Below are 23718 nucleotides of genomic sequence, written 5' to 3' on the forward strand. Positions count from 1 at the left end.
GTCTAAATTGGCCCTAGTATGTGTATGAATGTGGGTTAGGGCCCTTAAAATATATGTTCCTGAGAATTAGGGACTGATTTAAATGTACAATATACTATATGTAAAGTGCTGTGTAAATTGACAGTGTTATATCAGTACCTGTAAAAATATTCATAATAATAATACTAATAATAATGGTGTATATCTGTCTGTCTGTAATAAAGTCTAGGTTTAATGTAATTCTGTTCAATTATATTAATTAGCTTTGAGACAAGACTGTTTTAGATCTTGGGTCTTTCAAACAAACAGTCTAGACTTTCTGCTCTAGATATTTAAGTGTGAATGAGCTTCACCACTAAAGCTTTGGAACATGTAATACACTTTAGTCCTATTCATTCTTAATACCGAAAGGATTGAAGATGTAACAACAAAGCCATTCTGCCTTTTCAGACCTAACAGACTATGGACGCTTCTAACGCTGCTGCATTTGTTGTTACTATCAAATACATTAATTGTAAGGCTCCTGAAAACCAGTTCCACTGCCCACAATATACAATTGAGAGCTAAAGATGCTCCATTTGTAACAATGACATACTGATAAAGTAGAAACATCAGAAAGCTTGGAATCTCTATTTCACTTGTGTTCATATTTTTTTCTAAGAATAAATCCACTTGAATTCCAGTATGAGCAAGTAAAGTGTAATTGCCTGTTAATGGAACAAGCTGCAAAAATAATAAGTAAAATATTACTGTCTCCCTTTATACCACTGAATGCTGCTACATGTTATAAATGCCAAACTACAGTTATGTGTCCTTTGAGAACTATTAAATTTTCTTTCACTGAAACTTAAGGTGTACTTTGTAAACAGTATTATATAATAAAGAAAATCCTAAGATATTTTGAGGTATAGAGCTACAAACTTCTCTACTCCTGGTATAAAGTCTATACTATACACTGGCTTTTAGTTAGAAACCTGGAGTTTGCTGATTATCACATGGACTACAGGTTCACTGATTATCACATCCATAGTCCATTGAAATTACAAGTCTGTCTGCCACAGTGGCAGATGGAACTTGTAGTTTGTTAATATTGTCTGTGAACGAATGATGTGGCTGTGTGGGTGGAGTCCCACACAGTGATGCCAATTTTAAATGTCAAAACAGAAATTTTAAATTGAGCAGCAACTGCAGGGAAGTGGAACTCCTGCCCACTGTCTTTTGAAAGGGTGAAGGGGGGGAGGATGCCTAGAAACATGTTACATGTCTCAACCTAAATCTGGGTTTAACATGCAACATGTTCCTAAAAGTGAACTTGATCTTTAACGTATCCAGGTAGAATAGTCCAACCTGTGCAGGCACAAATAAGGCAGGTTTGTTTTTTGCAATAAAAATTCAGATACACTTCTGAAAAATACATTCATAAAAAATGTCCCGTGCTTAAAAAAAAGTGTTCCATGCTGCAATTCATCCAATAATTAAGTGATCGCTGTTAAGACATTCCACTTGACTCAATTCCCCTGCCGATATTAATATTGTACACTGTGCTCCACAACACAGTGCTTTTTCTCCACATGTGATGACCTCTATCCATGCATATCCCTCCATACCTGCAAGAACCCACCAGATATCTTTACCCCTTCAAATTGCGCTTCCCCCCCCCCCCAAGATATTTAATCCACATGCCTCTTCTGCAACTCCTTTTTAAAATGTACCCCATCAGAAAGTATGTCACCAACACACCACAAATCTCCAGAATGGGTCCAATAACAACTGATAAAACACTTTAGAGCCACGCAGGACCCCTTCATCAGGCATGTGACCTACATATCATCACACATAGGCCAAAGGGAAAGGCATAAAGGCTAACATAGTGCAAAATCCTTTTTATTTCTTAAAACAACACAAATTACATAAAACACACTGACATACTGCTGTGCTATCTCCCAGCGATGTCTATCGCTTACTCTTGTGGAGTCGCCAGCTCCACCAGCTCTGTTGCCGCTGACATCCCTGTACAGTAGAGAGAGGAAGAGGCAGCAGTAGCAACCAATTAGACTCACCCCCCGTTCACACATATGTTGCCGTGCGGGCTGCATTTTGCATGGGCACGAGAGTCCATTCATTTGAATGGACTCCCATGCCTGTGACACGCAGGGAAGAAGTCCCTGCACTTCTTTGGAAAACGCAGCCTGCATGGGAACCTCAGTTCTCAGTACGGTTGTGTTTTCCAGCGGCACCACCCGCACAGATGTGAACCTAGGGTCAGGCAATGCAGGCAAATGTACTGACAGGGAATATGCTGATAGAAGGCAAGAGCAGAGTGAGAAAATTATATATAAGTATGTTGTTGCTCTTTTATACTCCAATCAACAAGATGTGGGCATGGCGGTGAAAGGAAACTCTGGCTGTGTTGCCTGCCCAAGGTGAACAAATCAACACAGGCTGGACAGAACTAAAAATCCTTTGGCACATAAAACAGTTTATTTATTTGAACTTCAACTTTACATATAGTTGTTTACCTGGAGTTTACAATTTAAATTATTAACTGAATGTGGCTTTAATTGTACACTATATACACAAAGAAATTTAGATTACATAACTAGTAGATTGCAGAATACTATACAGAAGAAAATACAACCTAGACAACTGCTATCAATGCAGTCTCTGACAATGTTTATAGCAGGGTTGATATGTTAATTAGGCCTCTTGTAATCATTCAAGCATTTTCTGCAGCTTTGTAAACAGGCACCAAAAAGCTAATTAAATGAGCAATCAGGCAAGGTGCTTCATTTGTACTTGTCAATGGCATGTTCATTCTGTGTACTCCTCTTTAATGTGTCATACCCCAATTCCCTATGGGATAGGTTTTATAACAACTTCAGTGCAACCTAATAAAGTATTTGATATCAGTGTACAAGTTCATGTTAAAGAGAATTTATCTTGTTTACATTTTAACATATTTTGGAGATATATTAGCTTACAATAAATAATATCAATATGTAGAACTATTTGATTAAAAAAAAAACTTTTTTCTCCATTAATCATTTGCAATCATATGAGTACATTACATTACAGTGTATTATGTGCTTGGATATGAGAAAATCCCTTGCTTTCCCTGAATTTGTTTGCACCAATTTTTTGAGTTATGGTGAACTGGAAAAGAAGTTCTGCATACTATATTTTAGGTACACAAAAGTGTAGTAATTCATTTCACTTCCACAAGCCTTTCTTATTTGTAATAAAAAGTATCCTAACCATGTAAAGAGTACAAGTTTCCCTTAGTGCCCTTACTGGGCAAAAAAATATCATCTGGCTCTCCTAGATTTTCACATATCCAATGCTTCTTCGCACCAGAATATACAGTATGTGTTAAAGCACCATGAGTTGCCGTGCACTGACATACATTTGAAACACGTTGCTTTTTTGTAAGATTCAATTTGAATTTTATATTTCAAAGTAAAAGGCCTAAATTCAGAACCAGGCGTATACTTGATAAGAATAAACTGATATTTGAGCTAAAATGAATGAATGATAAAAATAAATTATAATCGTCTTCTGTTGGTAATGCAAACAGAAGCCTGGTTTGCAGACTTGCAAATCTGAGAAACAGATGCCTGATGCTGAAAAGCCCTTGAAGAAATAACACATCTGGTAGAGTGTGTCTTAACAAGGAAGGAAGAAACCCTATCCTTCAGACTATAGGCTATAATGATAACTTGTCTGATCCACACAGCATGGAGCATGATGGAGCAAAAGGCAGGAAAACCCTTACAAAGCAAAACGTAAGGAAGAAAGTGGAAGTCAGAGAGCACATTTAGGAGGAAAGAGGCCTTAGACCCCTAAATTATTTTGTACTTGTGTAACACTAAGAAAGGCTCCTTAAAGGATAAGGCCACTAACTCGGAGATTCTCCTCACAGACGAGATAGCTACAAGAAAAGCCACTGTACCAGAAAAATCAGAAAAGGTATTCTCCCTAAAAGTTCAAAACGTAGCTTCTGTAGTGCTGAGAAAACTAAATTGAGATGCCAAGGAGCCACAGGGGAACAAACAGCTGGAGAGATATGAACCAGTCGCTGAACAAAGGCCTTAACCATAGAGAGGCCAAAGGCTTCTGAAACAGAATGACCAAAGTCAAGATTTGTTCTTTAATAGTACTCAAGGCCAAATGTTGATCCATGCCAGATGGAAGGAAAGACAGAATACGTCCCATGAAACACCATATACAGTTAAAGTTCCTTGACATGCACCAAGCATAATAGGCCTTCCAGGTGCAATGGTAGACTTTCCAAAAAGTCAACTTCCTAGCTTTCAAGAAGGTAGGTATGACTGAGTATGAAAGACCCCTGTCCCACAGGACTGTGTTTTCAACAGCCATTCCATTAAAACCAGTGACTGAGAAGCAGAATGGAACAATGGTCCCTGAAAAAGGAGGTCTGATTGATCCAGAAGTAATCATGGAGCATCTGCCAGGAGCTTGAGTATGTCTAAGTACCATGTCCTCCTATCAAATATGGTGTGATGAATGCCCTCATTCTCAATCCTGCAAAGCAGATGAGGGAGAATCTGAAGGGACAGAAGGCATAGCTCAGACTGAACTGATCTCAAAGCTCAATCAGAAAGTCCACTACAAAGACCTAACTGTCCCTGACAGGCTCTGTACACTGTCCTACATACTCCTGCATCAGACTTGAGGGGGGTGACCAAACATGAACAAAATTGTGAATGAAAGTGAATGGCAAGTTTATTACTGAACCTATCTTTTAATGATGGCTACCCCTGGTCTACTGGATGTTGGCTGACAGGGATAGGGAGGACTGATCCTTTAACAGAGATACCCTACAACGTGAATCTCTTGAGTATGGAACAGAGTCACAACTCAGGCAAACACTTTGGTGAAAACTCAAAGGTCCATGCATAGGCCAAAGGGAAGAGTAACAAATTATTAATGCTAATGGCCCACTGGAAAATGCAGATAGCATTGATAAGGTGAAACATAGAGATGTGCAGATAGGCATCCCAGATGTCTACTGAGGCCATAACAAGCAATGACCAATCTGCCATTAACCGTGAAAAACTACTTGTAAGCACAAGTTGAGAGTTTCTGGATCCAGAATAGGATAAACTCCTTCATTCAGTTTTTGGAACTGCTAAGAGGTTCAAGTAAACTGGAAAGTAAATCTGCCCATTGTAATGAGGAATGGACAAATTGGAGAACATGAAGTAGGCAGGGGGCAGTTTGTGACCCCTGGAAAGTACGCTCTGGATCAAGGCAATTTTCTAGCACCAGAAAGCTGACTGACCTCCTCTCAAGTTGATGAGTAGGGGCAATCCTTCACTGTGAGGAGGTCTTTGCTGATTTTAAAGACCATGTATTCTTATGTTACTGGCTTTGACTTGAGAAGGATGAAAGAAACCCTTCCTAACCTCAGACATGTAAAAAGAGAAGGAAAAATCCTGGAAATGTGTATACACCAAGTCATTCATGCTGCAGCCCAAGGCTATAGGAAAAAGGTCGAGCTAACTATGAACAGAGGGATCCATAAGCATGGAGCTGGATCCGGGGCCACATATTTTGTCCAGACAACAATGGTCTGACAGTCGGCCATAGACACAACTGTGGGTTGATTGGCAAGGCCTGTCAAGACTATTCACGTGGGGCTGCCAGGGTCTTGTTAAGGTAAGAAATTACCAAAAAAAAATTGCCCATTTCCTAAAGAAGCTTTCCTCCATAGGGTATTGTTGGGTGAAACATTCACGAGTTGCTTGGCACTGGATTCACTTCACGTTGTGCTAAATTTATTTACACGCAAGTTATTTGTGTGGTGCACTGATCAGTATAATTTGTGCAGAGTGTGGACTTTCATTTAAAGTGGACATTTATGATTCATCGCTGAGTGTGGTTTTTGATGTTTGTACACTTGCACTTGTACATTTCATTGTATTCCCGAGTAGGGAATCACATTGCTCACCTTTATTTGATCCCCCAGATTGGGGTTATATATACTGCTGGGGTTGCACAGTATTATTTGTATTTATTCACATATACAGTGGGGATCGAAAGTTTGGGCACCCCAGCTAAAAATGTGTATTAATGTGCATAAAGAAGCCAAGGAAAGATGGAAAAATCTCCAAAAGGCATCAAATTACAGATTAGACATTCTTATAATATGTCAACAAAAGTTAGATTTTATTTCCATCATTTACACTTTCAAAATAACAGAAAACAAAAAAATGGTGTCTGCAAAAGTTTGGGCACCCTGCAGAATTTATAGCATGCACTGCCCCCTTTGCCAAGCTGAGACCTGCCAGTGTCATGGATTGTTCTCAATCATCGTCTGGGAAGACCAGGTTATGTCAATCTCAAAGGTTTTAAATGCCCAGACTCATCTGACCTTGCCCCAACAATCAGCACCATAGGTTCTTCTAAGCAGTTGTCTAGAAAACTGAAACTGAAAATAGTTGACGCTTACAAAGCTGGAGAAGGCTATAACAAGATAGCAAAGCGTTTTCAGATGTCAATATCCTCTGTTCGGAATGTAATTAAGAAATGGCAGTCATCAGGAACAGTGGAAGTTAAAGCAAGATCTGGAAGACCAAGTAAAATATCAGACAGAACAGCTCGCAGGATTGTGAGAAAAACAATTCAAAACCCACGTTTGATTGCACGATCCCTCCAGAAAGATCTGGCAGACACTGGAGTTGTGGTACACTATTCCACTATAAAGAGATACTTGTACAAATATGGTCTTCATGGAAGAGTCATCAGAAGAAAACCCTCTTCTATGTCCTCACCACAAAAATCATCGTTTGAACTTTGCAAATGAACATATAGACAAGCCTGATGCATTTTGGAAACAAGTTCTGTGGACCGATGAGGTTAAAATTGAACTTTTTGGCCGGAATGAGCAAAGGTACGTTTGGAGAAGAAGGGGCACAGAATTTAATGAAAAGAACCTCTGTCCAACTGTTAAGCATGGGGTTGGATCAATCATGCTTTGGGGTTGTGTTGCAGCCAGTGGCACAGGGAACATCTCACGAGTAGAAGGAAAAATGGATTCAATAAAATTTCAGCAAATTTTGGATGGTAAATTGATGCTATCTGTGAAAAAGCTGAAGTTAAAGAGAGGATGGCTTCTAAAAATGGATAATGATCCTAAACACACCTCGAAATCCACGGGGTTTACATCAAGAGGCGTAAACTGAAGGTTTTGCCATGGCCTTCACAATCTCCTGACCTCAACATAATTGAAAATCTATGGATAGACCTTAAAAAAGCAGTGCGTGACAGACAGCCCAGAAATCTCAAAGAACTGGAAGACTTTTGTAAGGAAGAATGGGCAAAGATACCTCAAACAAGAATTGAAAGACTCTTGGCTGGCTACAAAAAGCGTTTACAAGCTGTGATACTTGCCAAAGGGGGCAGTAGAAGATATTAACTCTGCAGGGTGCCCAAACTTTTGCAGACGCCATTTTTTTGTTTTCTGTTATTTTGAAAGTGTAAATGATGGAAATAAAATCTAACTTTTGTTGACATATTATAAGAATGTCTAATCTGTAATTTGATGCCTTTTGGAGATTTTTCCATCTTTCCTTGGCTTCTTTATGCACATTAATACAAATTTTTAGCTGGGGTGCCCAAACTTTCGATCCCCACTGTATATGTTGAACACGTTATGTATACTACTTTTTTTTATTTATATAATTTTTTTGATGCACATGGTAGTCTTTATTTAGCACTACACCATTTTTTGTAGTATTTATATTTTCATTTTGTGGTTGAAGGAAGGTGTTAGCAGCTTAGGGTAGGGATTATTCATTTAAGCGCAGGGGATTTTTTCTATTCTTTGTAGCAGGAGGGGGGATGCCTTGGGGCAAGCACATGTAAATTGCTATAACCCAAAAGTTTTAAGAGTAAACTGCTATCAATGTACTTTCAGAGCAGTGTGATCAACTCCTTCCTGGCTTCACCCTCCATGATGGGCATACCCGCACAGTGTTCTTCAGGCTGAGCTCTGCACTAGGCAGAATGGGACTCTGAACCTGTAAAGCACCCTGGCACTACATGCCAAAGGAAGCACCCACAGCAGGATCCAGTGTAAAGCATCATTATAAATTAACCCCACATCACCCAGAGAGAGTTAAAAAAAAACCTCCGTAGAAAAAGTTTAGCTTCTCTCAGTAAAGAGAAGAGGCCCATCATCTAGGGACACTAAGAAGAAATGAGGGCTACCTGGAAATAGGAGGGGGTTATAGGAGGTTCGTTGCTACAGCCTTTTTTTTCCAGTGTCCAGTCACCTGAAGGTAACTGTATATAACCCAGTCATAATGATTTAAAAAAGCCCTACCTGTCCCGCCGATCTTAGCCGCGGATGTCAGTCACCGGGTCACAGCCGGTCGTTACCGGCTATGTCCCGGCGATCGGCGGCAATCGCTGACAGAGAGCACAGTTGCAGTAGCTGTGCTTTCTGTCAGTTCCCTGACAGCTCCAGGACACGCTGATCGGGACAGAAGAGTTTCTCTCTCCCAATCAGCAGTGTGCCCTGCAGTACACACCCACGCCCCCTAGTAAAACACTCCCCTCACACAGTTAACCCTTTCCCTGAAAAATAAACTTAACCCCTTCCTCCCCAGTGCCATTAGTACAGTGTCAGTGTTTTTTTTTTTGCACTGATCACTGTATTGGTGTCACTGGGGATGTCAGTGACCCCAAGTCAGTACCCACCAATATCAGAATGTCCGCCGCAGTCCCGCCATAAGTCGCTGATTGCCGCCATAAGTCACTGATCGCCGCCATAAGTCGATGATTGCCGCCATTATTAGTATAAAAAAAAACTAAAATCCCAGTATCTTTCCCGCCATTTGTAAACGCTATAACTTTCACGTAAACCAATTAATTTACACGTATTGGGTTTTTTTTTTTAGCAAAGACATGTCGCAGCATGCATTTTGGCAGAAATTTAGGACTAAATTTCATTTTTAAATTTTTTTTTACTGAACATGTTTTATAGCAAAAAGTCCAAATTATTGTTTTTTGTCCTCAAAATTGTCAGCCTTTTCTTTTATAGCACAAAAAATAAAAACCACACAGGTGATCAAATACCACCGAAAGAAAGTTCAATTTGTGGGAAACAAAGGATGTAAATTTCATTTATGTACCGTATTGCATGACCGCGCAATTGTCCGTTAAACTAGCGCAGCGCTGTATAGCAAAAAAATGGCGTAAATTGCAGTATCTATACCATAGTTTGCAGACGCTATAACTTTCACACAAAGCAATCAATATACACTTATTGGGATTTTTTTTACCAAAAACATGTAGCAGAATACATTTTGGCTTAAATTTATAACCAACTTTGAGTTTACTATATATTGTTTATAGCTGAAAGTAAAAAATATTGTTTTTCTTCAAAATTTTTGGCCTTTTTTTGTTTATAGCGTGAAAAATAAAAAGCGCACAGGTGATCAAATACCACCGAAAGAAAGCTCTATTCGTGTGAAAAAAAGGATGCAAATTTTGTTTGGGTGCAGCATTGCATGACCGCGCAATTATCAGTTGAATTAGTGCAGCGCCGAGAAGCAAAAAGAGGCCTGGTCATTAAGGGGGGTAAATCCTCTGAAGATCATTTTCAAAATAGATAGTGCCGCGCTCCCATGTACCAATATGTATATCTTATACTTTCAAAGTGCTAATGAATAGCTTTCAAGATACTGCATGTATCAAACAATTATTACTAGTGACTCAAAACATCATTGTGAATATTAATCTTCATGCAAGTGACATTAATAACTGATAATCCTAAGGTGATAGTGCCTATTAAAGTACAGTGATATACAAATCAGAAATACTCCTCTATTCTACTGTGATCCTTATATTTATATTGTGCAAACACATATATATTATGTGCACGTGCTTATGATATATTCAATAAAAAAAAAAAAAAAAAAAAAAAAAAAAAAAAAAAAAAAAAAAGTCTTTCAAAATAAATGTGCAGGTGGATTCTTGGTTCCCTCTCGCCGAGTGCTTAATGGTCTCCCTATGTGCTCACCTCTATATTTGCCTGAATGAATCCAGGCAAATACACTTTTTATCCTTCCAGGATAGATGGGATGGAATGATGCTCTTGAATTATCTCAGAAGGTGGATGTGGATTTATATTTGTTCTCCTGTAGCTGCTCATGAGTGGGTATACTGACCATCTCTCTGAGGATCTCCCAAATCCCCTCCTGGGGCTGTTTCCTTTTCCAGTCCTCCTTATATCAGCTCAAAGGGTGTTGTTCAATTGAGAAAGGAAGACAAACAGACCATAGTGTCTTATCCTTGTGCAAAAAGGGGGTTTATTGCTGCCAGTTGCACAGTAGTATACAATTGTAGTCCAGCATAAATGTGCTCTGCCTCTGTTCCTGCAGTGCTGTCTACCTGTGTCTGTATTCAGATCACCGAGCCTCTCCAGTGCTATGTCGTGACGTCAGAGCCCCTCCCCTACGCGTATCGTCACAGGGTCACGTGACTTCATCAGGGGGAATGATTAGATGCCACGACTATGCTAATACTCCTATTTATATCTCTCGGCCGCCTTTTTACTGGAGCCCAATGGGCGCGGCCATTTTCCCAGTGATCCTCTGAAGATCAAGTGGTTAAAGAAAAGATAGGTGCACCCTCTGCTAATGCAAATATGTTTGTAAAATATCACAAAACTTCATTCAATAGACAAATATACATATAAATGATAAAACAACAGATAATTGTTGCCTTGACAACACAGATTCCATTCCTATAGACTAAATTTAAATATTTTCTGAACAATAATCAGTTTTGCATGGTAATAAGAAAAAGGTTGGAGACTTTCCAATTTCTCATTATGTGTAGTACAGATGTACAGCCTTTTTGCACCTGTCATCACACATTGAAGTAAAGAGTTAAGATTTCATAGAAAGTAATTCCAATACATATTTACACTGTAGATAGTGAAATTCCACCTAAGGGAAGGCAGGGGCTACTGTTATAAAATTGTATACGGGCAACACAGTGGCTTAGAGGTTAGACTGAGGACTGAGGTCTCAGCCAAGCCACTATCTCATGTTCTCCTTATACTTATGTGGGCTTCATCCCACACTCCAAAAACATGCAGGTAGGAATTTTGGCTTTTTTCTAAACTGGCCCTAGTGTATGTACACGTGTGAGATAGGGATCATAGATTTTAAGCTCCTTGAGGGCAGAAATCGATGTGAATGTACAGTGTATAAAGCCATGCGCAAACTGTCAGCACTATATTATTTTATAAGCCACATAAAGGTTGAATTACAATCACCCGAGTTGAGGAAATTGATACAAAAATGGGATAGCTGATAGATTTGTTTTCATTCTTCAAAAAAAGACAGCAATCTGACTGCTGTGGGTGACATCTCTGCTGTCCTCTGCTCTAGTTCTTGTAAATAAGCTCTGCGGCATATAAAAGCAATGACTAAAATGATTACAGTTCTCAGTAAGCGGAGGCTGAGATCACAAAACTGATTTAAATCAGTATAATAAACTAATTTATCACTTTGACTAATATGACTAGATGGTCCTCATACACTGAGTTTTAAAATATGTGCTTTCATTTCTTTAGTCTGGCTCTGCTAACTCCATCATTCTTTTGCCAACTTTTCTTTCTAAATGCGATCGAGGCAGCTATAGGAAAGAGGGACTCAGTGTAAAAAATGGGACTTTATGGACAGAAATCTGGAAAGGTCATTGATAAAAATGATTTATCTATGTTTTGTGAATTCTACTGCATTTATTAAAATTGGTTTTGCAATTAAGCCGTAAATGGTTGAGCTCTGTCTGCTTTCCATGCTTAAATTTGCCAAAAACCATAGTTAATGTTTATAGAACACACTCAACTCGCTGCTGCATGTGGACTTTTAAACCATTGCAGTCTCAGAACTGTTTCTGTAATCTAGAAAAAAATACTGGTCAAGTGTGACCTGAGAACACTCTGTATTTCTGGCCTCTACAAATCCTTTCAATCATTACAATTTTTATTTTATATATATATAGGTCCACAGCTAATTAAAATAAAAATGCATGCATCTGTTTTATAGTGTTTTATGATAAGTTTGATTTCATCCAGCCAATTGAACTTTGAAAAAATTACATATTCTAATGTAAAAGGAAATGCCATCCCAAGATTTGCCTAAGCAGGGGAAAGTATCCAGCTAAGATCTGGAGTTGTATTGCAGGCCTTACACATTTTAGCCCATATTACATACAATTTATGGCCAAATATAAGTGGAATTAACAGTCATTGAATTCAGGTGTTTGCAGCAGGGGTGTATTTACCACAAAGCAAACAAGGCATTTGCCTAGGGTGGCATTTTTCAGGGGGCAGCAGCATTTTTCAGGGGGGCAGCACTGTCCCCTGAAAGAAGGGATGGAAGAAGGGACACACATGGCATGGGGACCAGGTGGGATCTGAGAGAGGCTGCAGGCTGCTTGATGGTGTATGCAGAGCCTGACTCTTGTTCCCGGAGATGTCTGGAGTTGTGAAGGTGAGCGTCTTATCTCTTGCCGGGGTGGGTGGGGGGTTGCCAGTGGTAGTGGAAGGCTCTTTCAGGTGGGGCTGGGGTGTTGTTGGTCAATGTCCATGGGGGGGAGACAATTTTTGTGTTGCCTAGGGCACCACGAAACCTAAATACACCACTGGTTTGCAGTAAAGGGCACTATTAATTGTCAGCATACACAAACATTTAGTTGTGTGCTTCCCGCCTCATGGCAGCAGTCTAGAAAAGGAATTTTTCTGTTCCAACATGGCTGTGCCACTATGCGTAAAGACAGGTTAATTAAAACTTTTTTGATTAGGTGAGGAGGAACATTAGTTGCCTGTATGAAGCCCTGGCCTTAATCGCAATGAATACTTTTTGAATGACTTGGAACCCTGGTTGCAAGCCAGGTCTTTTAGACCAACATCAATACCTGACCTTTAGACTGAATGGGCAAAAATTCTCAATGACACTCTAAATCACACGAAAAGCCTTCCCAGAAAAGAGGAGGCTGTTACAGCAGTAAAAGGTGTGACTTCATATTTATTCCCATAGTTTTGGAATAGGATGTCCAACAAGCTCATACAGGTTTGATTGTTAGGTGGTATCCACAAACTTTTGGTCATAGTGTGTATGTGTGGCTTACAATCAGAGCTGTATTTAGAGGTTTATTTACTAAATAAGTAGAGGCTATTCACTTTGCAAACTGTATTTTCATTTAGATGAAGTAAATGAAGTAAAACTCTGTTCATGTTGAATAACCAATCATATGTAAGGAAAATAAAAAAACATGACTTTTGCTTGCAGAAAATTAGATGATTGAAGTGAACACTGCTTCACCACATTCACTGAGCTAAGTGAACATTAACACTGTGAAGTGAGCATACACTTTAAAAATGTAACTAGTTTTATTGTTTTAAAAATCAACCCCAATATGGTGCCTTTGGCACACCTAAAAGATGGCCTCCCTCTTGTATTGTGTCATTGTGCTATTGAAGGCAGCAGGGGCCTGATTTAAATACAAAACTACTTTTCAACTGTATGGTTCTCCAGACAAAAGAGAGGAGGGATGATTTCATGTTGCACCACCTCCCCCATACAGTTGCCCTGCTGGATTTAGTCATGAATGTACAAAGGTGGCAGTACATGAAGACAAATAAGAGTAAAGTTATTGCAACGTGTACATTTTGAGGTTCTGAGTTTTGCCAGATCCTACTCACTTTCTTGTCCTATTTACTGAAAAAAAATAGTAAAGGAATGCAGAGTGTTCACATGAGAAATTTACTGAACTCTTTCAGTAAAGCTTGGTCTGTGCAACCAATGAAACATATTATCTAGCCCTTTGGGGTATGTACTAAATTAGCAATTCCCATGTTGAGCCAAGGAACCCATGCCCACTTGAAACATCTTGAAACATATAGCCACACCCAGAAGATGTTTTATAAATATATATATATATATATATATATATATATACTGGGAGTTTCAAACATACTACGATTAGCTGAATCAGCATGAAATATAGCTTACTACGAAAATCAGGAATGTCTATCTGGTGTTAATGGAGGCTCCATATGAATCTCTAAAAATTTAGACTGAATCAGGTCCCAATATATTCTACAAATTTTAATTCTACTGTCTTATATAATTTAGCATTTGGGTACTCAACTTAATGTTTTCTTGCATTGTTAATGGGGTTAAAAGTTTAAAAGTTGCAATAAGGGCTTTTTTCAGTGGGAATGTGGGGGGGGGGGCATGGGGGGAAACGCAGTTCCGGCACTTCCAGCACTGAATGAATGCAATAGCAAGATGTGCTGGGGTATGCTGAGAGCAGGGGGGAACTGACCATTTGGAAACTTGGTCACTGCCCGAGGGCCCGGGGTCAGTAGGGGGCCCCATGAGAAGCCCCTGGTACCTTTTTCATAAGTTTTTTTTAGTTTGGGCAAGGACACAGGGGCCCCATGATCCCCTATTGCCCGGGGGCCCCATGAGTTGTCAGTCTGCCCCTGGCTGAGAGGTCTATTGATGCTGGCTGCTGAGGGATCTATTGTTGCTGGAGGGGATCTATTTTTGCATGGGGGTCTATTGTTGCTGGGGAGTTCTATTGTTGCTGGTGGGGGATATGTTATTGCTAGGGGAGTCTTTTGTTTTTGGGGAATAATTTGTTGCTGGGAAAGATCTACTGTTGAGGGAGGAGCCTATTGTTGCTGGCTGATGGATGGTTTAATGATGCTGGCTGCTGGGAAAGCTGTTGTTGCTGCCAGGGGTTATTTTTGTTAGGGTGGATCTATTATTGCTGGCGGTTCTATTGTTGCTGGTTGTAGGAGATCTATTTCACTGGTTTTCTTGTTATCATGAACAAATTCTATACAAATTACTTAACACCATAAATGGATACTTGGTTCTGTATTATCTAAAAGGGGTGGTACTGGGAGGAACCAAGGGACTGTGCTCAGAGGTGAGTAGGGGTAAGAGACAAGGGTGACTCAGAACGGGGAGTCCCTGCACCTATTCTCTGAAACAAAAAAGCCCTGATCTAGACACCTAAAGTGGTTGTAAATGTAAACATTTTTTTTTACCCTAATGCATTCTCTGCATTGTTAGTAGCAACATTCTTACCTGTGCCCAATCTTGATCCAGCGCCTTGAGCATCTGCAGCAGCTCTTCCCCCCTCTCCACTGTCTCATAGGCTTGGCTGAGAGCAGAGGGAGCCATTGGCTCCTGCTGCTGTCAGTCAAAAGCAGCAAGAAGTGAGTGGGGGGTTAAGCTGAGCCGTGGCTGTGTGTCTCTAAAAATACGCAAACAGCCCAGCCCGGGATCAAGCATGCATTAGTGCCCCAATATGAATAGGCTTCCTGTGGGAGCATTCAGTAAAGAGTAGGACACAAGAGCACTGGTGCGGGACCTGAGAAGAGAAGGATTGGGGCTGCTGTGTGAAAAACCATTGCACAGAGCAGGTAAATATAACATCTGTTATTTTAAGAAAATAAAAAAGAAAGCTTTATAATCACTTTAAAGTATATAATTATCAAAGTTTCCTTTTTTTAATATAATTTAGAATTGTTTTTTAAAATATATAAGCTATAGAATTAAGCTACTGTAGCCTTTAGTAAGACTGCCCTAAGAAGATGTACCATATTTAAATCAACTATTGTATCAATGGTCAAGCAATTATAAGCAAAAATGAATTAGAAAAGTTGGTAAGCACAGGTTATAAAAGATGACAGTCAGGTATAACACAATTACTTTTTGACTATACAGTACTGGAAACAGTTGTGACGGGTTTAAATAGCTCAGATTTAAACAGCATTTTAAAAAAGAAAAGATTGTAAAGAATTTGAAATTTTGATTTCTCCTCTGTTCATTCACTTTCCACTTTGTTAATTGATAAAAAATAAACTATGGACACTTATATTTCTAAAAGCATTCTTAACTTACAACATTTTTTCACACCTGCCTAAGACTTTTGCATACTAATATATATATAGCCACAGTACATATATATATATATATATATATATATATATATATATATATATATATATATATATATATATATATATATATATATATAATATATATATATATAGCCACAGTATATATATATATATATGTATATATATATACACATACATACACACTGTATATTATAAATACACACAAATATACAACATATGTTTTTTATATAGTTTGTCATATGTATTCAGAGATGCTATTGAAATTTTCATTGCATGCAAAATAATAAAAGCTTAATTTTCACACTTGAAAAATGTTTAGCTCATGCAATATGTAACTGCCTACACTTCCTGGAGTGCTTGGTTAACCTCCTCCTCCACCCCCATCCCACCAGCAGCTCAGGATATTTGACCAAGCTTCACCACTTGCCCTCCAGAGCATTTACCCCCCCCCCCCTTCCTGACCAGGCCATTTTTTGTGATATGGTACTGTGTTACTTTAACTGACAGTTGTGCGGTCATGCAACGCTGTACATAAATGAAATGTCCCTTTTTTTCCCACAAATAGAGCTTCCTTTTGATGGTATTTGATCACCTGTGCGGTTTTTATTTTCTGCAATATAAACAAAAAAAGACAGAGAATTTTGAAAAAAAAAAAAACAATATTTTTGACTTTAAAACGGATCCAGTAAAAAACATTTAAAAATCAAATTTCTTCATAAATTTAGGCCAAAATGTATTCTGTTACATCTTTGCTAAAAAAAATCCCAATACGTGTAAATTAATTGGTTTACGTGAAAGTTTTAGCATCTACAAATGGCAGTATATGTAGTAGAATGTTTTTAATTTTTTTTATACTAGTAATGGCAGCGATCAGCGACTTATAGCAGGACTGCGGGACTGCAGTGAGCATTCTAACGCTGGGTGGGAACCAGGGGCGGACTGACAACTCATGGGCTCCCCGGACAATAGGGGATCATGGGGCCCCTGTGTCCTTGCCCAAACTCAAAAAGCCTATGAAAAAGGTACCAGGGGCATCTCATGGGGCCCCCTACTGACCCCGGGCCCTCGGGCAGTGCCCGAGTTTCCAAATGGTCAGTCCGCCCCTGCTGGGAACTAACTGCCGCTGACATCCCAATGACACCAATATAGTGTTCAATGCTAATAAAAAGCACTGACACTGTACTAATGGCACTGGGCAGGAAGCGGTTAACATCTGGGGCGATCAAAGAGTTAACAGTGTGCTGTTTTACATGATCTGTGTGTGTTTTACTGGGGCAACATGCTGCTGTGTATTTATCTGCTGTGCAGATAAATACACAGCAGCATGTCCTTGCTGGCAGGAGTGTGTTGTTTACACACAGGTCTCTCCCATTAGCTTTGCCCAACGATCGTCATCCCTAGCCGTCAATGGCGGAAATGCAAATCACATATATATATGTGATTTTGCGAGCCCTTCCGCCCTATATCAGTAGTTCTACTATAGGGTGGCGGGAAAGCGGTTAATTACTTAAATCTAAAAAATCCTCAGTACGCAAAAGTCACTTATATAAATCATGATAAAAAATATCTCATACTTACAGGTGGTCCTGTGAAGGGAGAAAAACGGAAAAAAAAAGAAAACAAAAATTAGAAACATCATAAAATAAAACAAAAACATAAAGATACTGTGCATCTAGTGTACAAGTTGAATGTGTTCTCTCTACTATTAATCATTTGTATCTTTTGGTCCTGTATATAAGATCTGAAAGACATTTCACCATCTAAAACACTAGGGGGGTTATTTACTAAAACTGGAGAGTACAAAATCTGGTGCAGCTGCACATGGTAACCAATCAGCTTCCAGGTTTTACTGCCAAAGCTAAACTGAACAAGCTGAGGTTAGAAGCTGATTGGCTATCATGCACAGCTGCACCAGATTCTGAGTGTATATGTGTATACTGTGTCCCTATATCTGTTTATTATTTAACTCATAATGGGGCTCATTTATATATTTGGAGGCAAGCAAAGTTATGCTGTTGCTCATAATTATCAACCAAACTCCACCTGGCTTGTTCCAGTGCATAACAAAAAATACTATAATTTCTTCACGTTCCTGGGTACCTAATCACCAGATGGCCTAATCTTGCTTTTTATCTGCCTTTCATATCAATAATACAGGTAAGATTTAAAACCGGTACCAAAAAAATGGAGATGTCCCCGTGTAATTTAGGAGATTTTCCAATTTATGTGGCCAAATTGCACTGTAAATTGCACCAAAGTTGTACAGGAACCTTACAACATTTTTTCACACCTGCCTAAGACTTTTGCATACTAATAGATATATAATATATATATATATATATATATAGACACAGTGTATATATATACAGTTGCAAGAAAAAGTATGTGAACCCCTTGGGATTACGTGGAGTTTTGCATGAATTGGGCATAAAATGTGCTCTAAACGTCATCTAAGTCACAATAGAAGAACACAGTCTGCTGAACATAATACTACACAAACATTAGATGTTGCCATGGTTTAATTACACATAACATGTAAACATTCACAGTGCAGGGAGGAAAAAGTATGTGAGACCCTAGCTTAATGACGTCTCCAAGAGCTAATTGGAGCCAGGAGTGAGCCAACCTTGACTCCAATCAGTGTGATGATATTGGATGTGTTGCTGACAGCTGTCCTGTCCTTAAAAAACACACACCTGTTTTGGGTTTACTGGTTTCAAGAAGCACTGTCTGATGTGAACCATGCCTCGCAGAAAAGAGCTCTCAGAAGACCTACGATCAAGAAATGTTGACTTGCATGAAGCTGGAATGGGCTACAATAGTATCTCCAAAAGCCTTGATGTTCATGTGTCCACGGTAAGACAGACTGTCTATTCTATGTGCCCAAATTGCACTGTAAATTGCACCAAAGTAGTACAGGAACCTTACAAAATTTGTGCACACCTGCCTAAGACTTTTGCATACTAATATATATATATAATTTAGGAGATTTTCCAGTTTAAGATCTGACATCACTTGTTAGTGCTGGCATCTTCTACCTGGCTTCTTTTGGGTGCCAGGCTGCAGCCATCTTTAGTGACTGGCATAGGATGACATCAATCCTGCGTATGCTCGGCAATGAATCATCCTAGCACACATGATCTGTGTTGGAATGTAAAGTGATCTGCACTTGCACAGCTCAGTTTACATTCTAAAGAAGGCTGCACACAAGCAGACAGGTTTATTTTATTGCAGGTCTCTTTTGAAAGAGCCTGCCTGTTCACAGTTTTTAAATGGAGATTTTAGTACCACTTTAAGTGTCTAGGAGAAGTGGCCTGCAACAGGGGCAAAAATATACATTTTGCAAGTAACTGACAGTTTTGGGTTCGGATCCCACTACTATGATGCGACTTTGATACATTATACAGTACAATTATTCATTGCGACTTTGATGCAACTTTGCATATTCCATGTTGCCAAATTGCACTGTAAATTGCACCAAAGTAGTACAGGAACCTTACAACATTTTTTCACACCTGCTTAAGACTTTTGCATACTAATATATATAAATATAGACACAGTATATATATATATATATATTTAGGAGATTTTCTAATTTAAGATCTGACATCCCTTGTTAGTGCTGGCATCTTCTAGCTTACTTCTTTCGGGTGCCAGGCTGCAGCCATCTTTATTGGCTGGCGCAGGATGACCTCACTCCTGCGTATGCTCAGGAATTAATTATCCTAGCACACATGATCTGTGTTGGAATGTAAACTGAACTGCACGTGCACAGCTCAGTTTACATTGTGATGCGACTTTGAAGCATTTTACAGTACGATTATGTATGGCAACTGTGATGCAACTTAACATTTTCTATGTGGCCAAATTGCACTGTAAATTCCACCAAAGTAGTACAGGACCCTTTTCCAAAATTGCACAGTTTTGAGTCACATTGAATAGAACAGGCATCATTCTCTAGTCATGTGATTCTGTGCGACTCAAGTCGTGTGAGAAGTTGCACTAATGTGAACCAGGCCTTAAAGCCATTGAAAATAAATGTATTATTACATTCTTACAAAGGTACGATTATTCCCCTTTCCCGAGAGTATATAATATAAGGCTACTCTTAGTTAGAAAATGTGCCTTTTTAGTAAACAAATAAAAACTGATAATGCCAGCCTAAAACATTTATTTTTGCTTTATTGAACTGAACATTTTGAACTTTCCAATCAATGATTTCAATTATCCTGTGTGCATTACAAATAGTGATCTTGTTTTCACAGCAAGATCTCGCAGATGTAACTTTAATTCTCTTTTCCCAGTGACTTTTTTATTGGAATTTATTGGAAAGTTAAGTCAAACAGCAATAAATACATTTCATTTGCAGGAAAGAAAATTAACGTGCAACACAAAATCTGTTTTATTAGAGCTGGCGGGCACATTTTATTTTTTATAATGGTCTAATGTATTGGTGCAGCTTATTTACCAGATATATGTATAGGAGTATTTTATTCCCTTCAATTTGCAGGTGCAGACTGCAGCAGTCACCATTAAATTTATAAATGTTCAATTATTATACTGAAGGATAATTTAAAAAAAAAGTACGTAATGTGTACTAATAATTTGTTCTACTTCCGTAAAGGAGGCTTTTAGATGATTTCTAATTGAATCTTAATCCAGATAAAATATCTGTTCAGCACAGGCTTTCAAGAGGGAATGGCAGGTTATGTTTATACTACATTATTCTCCTCTGCTACTGTATGTTGTTATGGGACTGACAATCTGTGTGTCTGCCACATGGTGCCACAGACTGCAGCTGGTGATTTTGTGAAACATGCTCTGCACATGCCATGCAATGTGGTAGGGTTGCATTGCCATATGCAAAAACAATGTACAAGTTTGAATGAGCCCTAAAAGGTGTATTATTATTATTGCCTTAAAGTGGTAGTAAATGTTTGTTTGTTTATTTATACCAACAGGTAGGTACAGAAAATATCTCCTAAAGGAGCTCCATTTAGGAGATATTTACTTTAGCAGCGCCGGTGATGTCACGTGTCATCCATTGAGAGAGCCATGCCATGGCCAAGACTCCCATTGGCATGCATGGGAGTGACACCATTGTAGCTCGGCCAGCCCGCAACCAGGAAGGAAGACCGGGTGAAGATGGAAGCCCCGGGGAGCCAAGACAGAGCTCCACTGGAAGGCTTCATTTTCAGGTAAGTCATTCATAATGTGCTAGTATGTGATGCCTACTAGCACATTATCCTGTTAACTTACAGGGAGAATATTATTTTGTTTTATTTTTTGTGGTTAACTACTGCTTTAAAGTGGTGTTAAAACCAAAACTCAAAAATATAATATATTGCAGCTTACCAATCCTTAGATATAGTTGCTGTATTAATTTTCTCTTTGTTTGGCTTTTTCCCTCTATTTTCACTTGATGATTTTGCCAGTAATGCCCCTTCTGTATTAGAGTGCCCCCATTCTGGATAAAGGTGCACAGGGGTAGATTCAGACAGCAGCATTGCCAGTCTGTGGGAGGGGAGTGTTGATGTACTAACAAATTTAGACTAAGGCCTCTTACTAGTCTACCTCTTGGTCTGATCAGGTCCGGGAAAAAAAAAATGGAAAAGGACTGCATCCTTTTCCATTTTGGTGAATTGGATCGCAGGTAACATGATGTAAACTGACAGCAGAGTCCATTTACACCTGGCTACCCTTACATCTCCGAAGGGTCTGCCCGTGCCTGCTCTGCATAAACTGAATGGGCAAGGATGTGACATCTGTCCTTCTCGGCTCCGGTAAGCAGGGGATATGCTCACAGACTCCACTCCGTTTGAATAGGGCCTAAATATTTTAAGCCAAACTCCAGCCCACATTTCAGCTACAAAAGCAGTTACAGCAACATTGTTTCTTTTTGGTATAAAGGTTTTACATGAATAAATAAAGCTGACCATTGTAAGCACCCTTATCAGTAGTAAATGGTTTGTCTCAATAGTCTAAGTGCTAAATTTACAGGGCAGCTTCTTCTGTTGAAAAACAACAGAATTACTGGCTGGATCACCAGATGAAAATAAAATAAAAAAAGCCTAAAACATAAAGCAAATGCAGCCATCACATCTAACAACTGGTAAACTTCATTTTAATAAATGTATGCTTTTGCATTTAATACTACTTTAACCACTTGACTAATCACAGCATGGCCGGGCTGGCGGGCCCCTACCCAGAAGAGCTGGATCACCTATTAGATATGTGATCCAGTGCAGGAGAACCGCTTCACCGCCATACTCCTACATGAGGTGGTGGGCAAGTGGTTAAGGTAAGTAAATAGGACTTATATCTTAGACAAACATCATGTGCTCTGCCACCATTTGGAATTTTTAAACACTTCCCCCGAGTATACATATCTGCAAAATAGTTCCTTCTACTTGTCTATACACTCTGTGGCATGCTTTCCTTATTTTAGCTGCTGACTAAGTACTGGGAAATCTGTGTACTGTACTTAAGAGTATATTTTCTACAGTATATAGTAGACAGTTGGCGAATATAGGCTTTACAATGTGTTGTACAATTTGGGATAAAGACATGGGAGGCCAGAGAGAAAACCCAGGCACAAGGCCATTTTGTTACAGTAAAAATGACTACTAGAAGCATAAGACAAATTCACTGGATCAATGGTGAAGAGGGGATGCTATATTACATTTAAGCATACAAACTGCTTTCATGAGAAAACCTAAGAATAAAACTAAAGAAAGAGCTTACCAGGTTCCCCTCTTCTACCTCTTTTGCCTCTTTGTCCTGGAGGGCCTAAAATCAAAAACAGAAAAATGTTGTTAGTTTTGGCATTTATATAAAAAATGAATCATTTAATTGGAAAACACATGTAGGTTTTCACCATTGGGCTTTATTTGGCTCTTTACACAAAAAACACGACCACGCTTTATTCCTAGAATTCAAATAGCTTCAAAGCCTGACATACGCATTACAGAATTAGCCATGCCTGTATTATATCTATATACATGCTATTCTGACCTTGTCAGCACTTGAACCTTTGGCCTTTCTGTCAAAGCATTTGCCGAGTCTGGAGCCCAAGAAATTATATATGAAAGTCATTTCAAGTCTTTTCTATTAGATTTCTTGACAAGCAATTATTTACTGGATTAATCATTATGAAAGAAATGTAGATTGAGGACTTTTTTAAAAAAGCACAGAGAAAATTAACACCTACAGGCTACACAACTAATAGCAAGATCAAAACATCAAAAACAGTCCATGAAATAGTGTCAAGGTGACTATGGAGGGCATCTACATTAAAGTCACTTCAAATAGGTTTATACCACATTCAGTTTACTAAAGCATTGTGTATGATAAACAACTGATATTTTTAAAATAAAACGTTTTCACACTTTTTTCATTTTTTCGTTGTTGAATTTCAATGTTGTTGATCTCCTGCAGCTTTCGTGCAGTCTCCTATTGTCTACATACACTTCAGCAATGGCAATATGGCATTCCTCAGGTAGGTTTCCTGATAGTAACACCACTGGGCCATGCCATTAGTAGTCTCCTTTGACTGTCCGATGAGGTAGGAGCACAAAAATGCAGAAGCAAAATTAGTACACATGTACAAAGCATTGTCATCCTATGCAAGTGCATGAACAAAGACCTTCATGGCAGGACTACCTGATTGTTTTTTGAAAATTAAAGTTGTAGATTTACATAAATTAAAAATCAATTTGGAAATAAAATTAAACTGTTAAAGTCTTTGTAAGAACCAA

General features: G+C 38.9%; 1 protein-coding gene across 1 annotated transcript in view; it reads right to left on the reverse strand.

Moving 5' to 3' along the window:
• Nucleotides 1-23718, reverse strand: part of COL25A1 (collagen type XXV alpha 1 chain) — a 658924-nt gene that overhangs the window by 266142 nt on the left and 369064 nt on the right. Inside the window, exons 3-4 of the mRNA XM_089668497.1 lie at nt 22706-22750; nt 17540-17547 (exon numbers count right to left, since the gene is read on the reverse strand). Of these exons, the coding sequence (XP_089524623.1) occupies nt 17540-17547; nt 22706-22750 (53 nt within the window). The remainder of the gene's footprint in view (nt 1-17539; nt 17548-22705; nt 22751-23718) is intronic.

Source organism: Staurois parvus, unplaced genomic scaffold (assembly GCF_062004578.1).
Source record: "Staurois parvus isolate SC_StPar_1 unplaced genomic scaffold, SC_StPar_1.0 ptg000058l, whole genome shotgun sequence".
NCBI classification, from domain to species: domain Eukaryota; kingdom Metazoa; phylum Chordata; class Amphibia; order Anura; family Ranidae; genus Staurois; species Staurois parvus.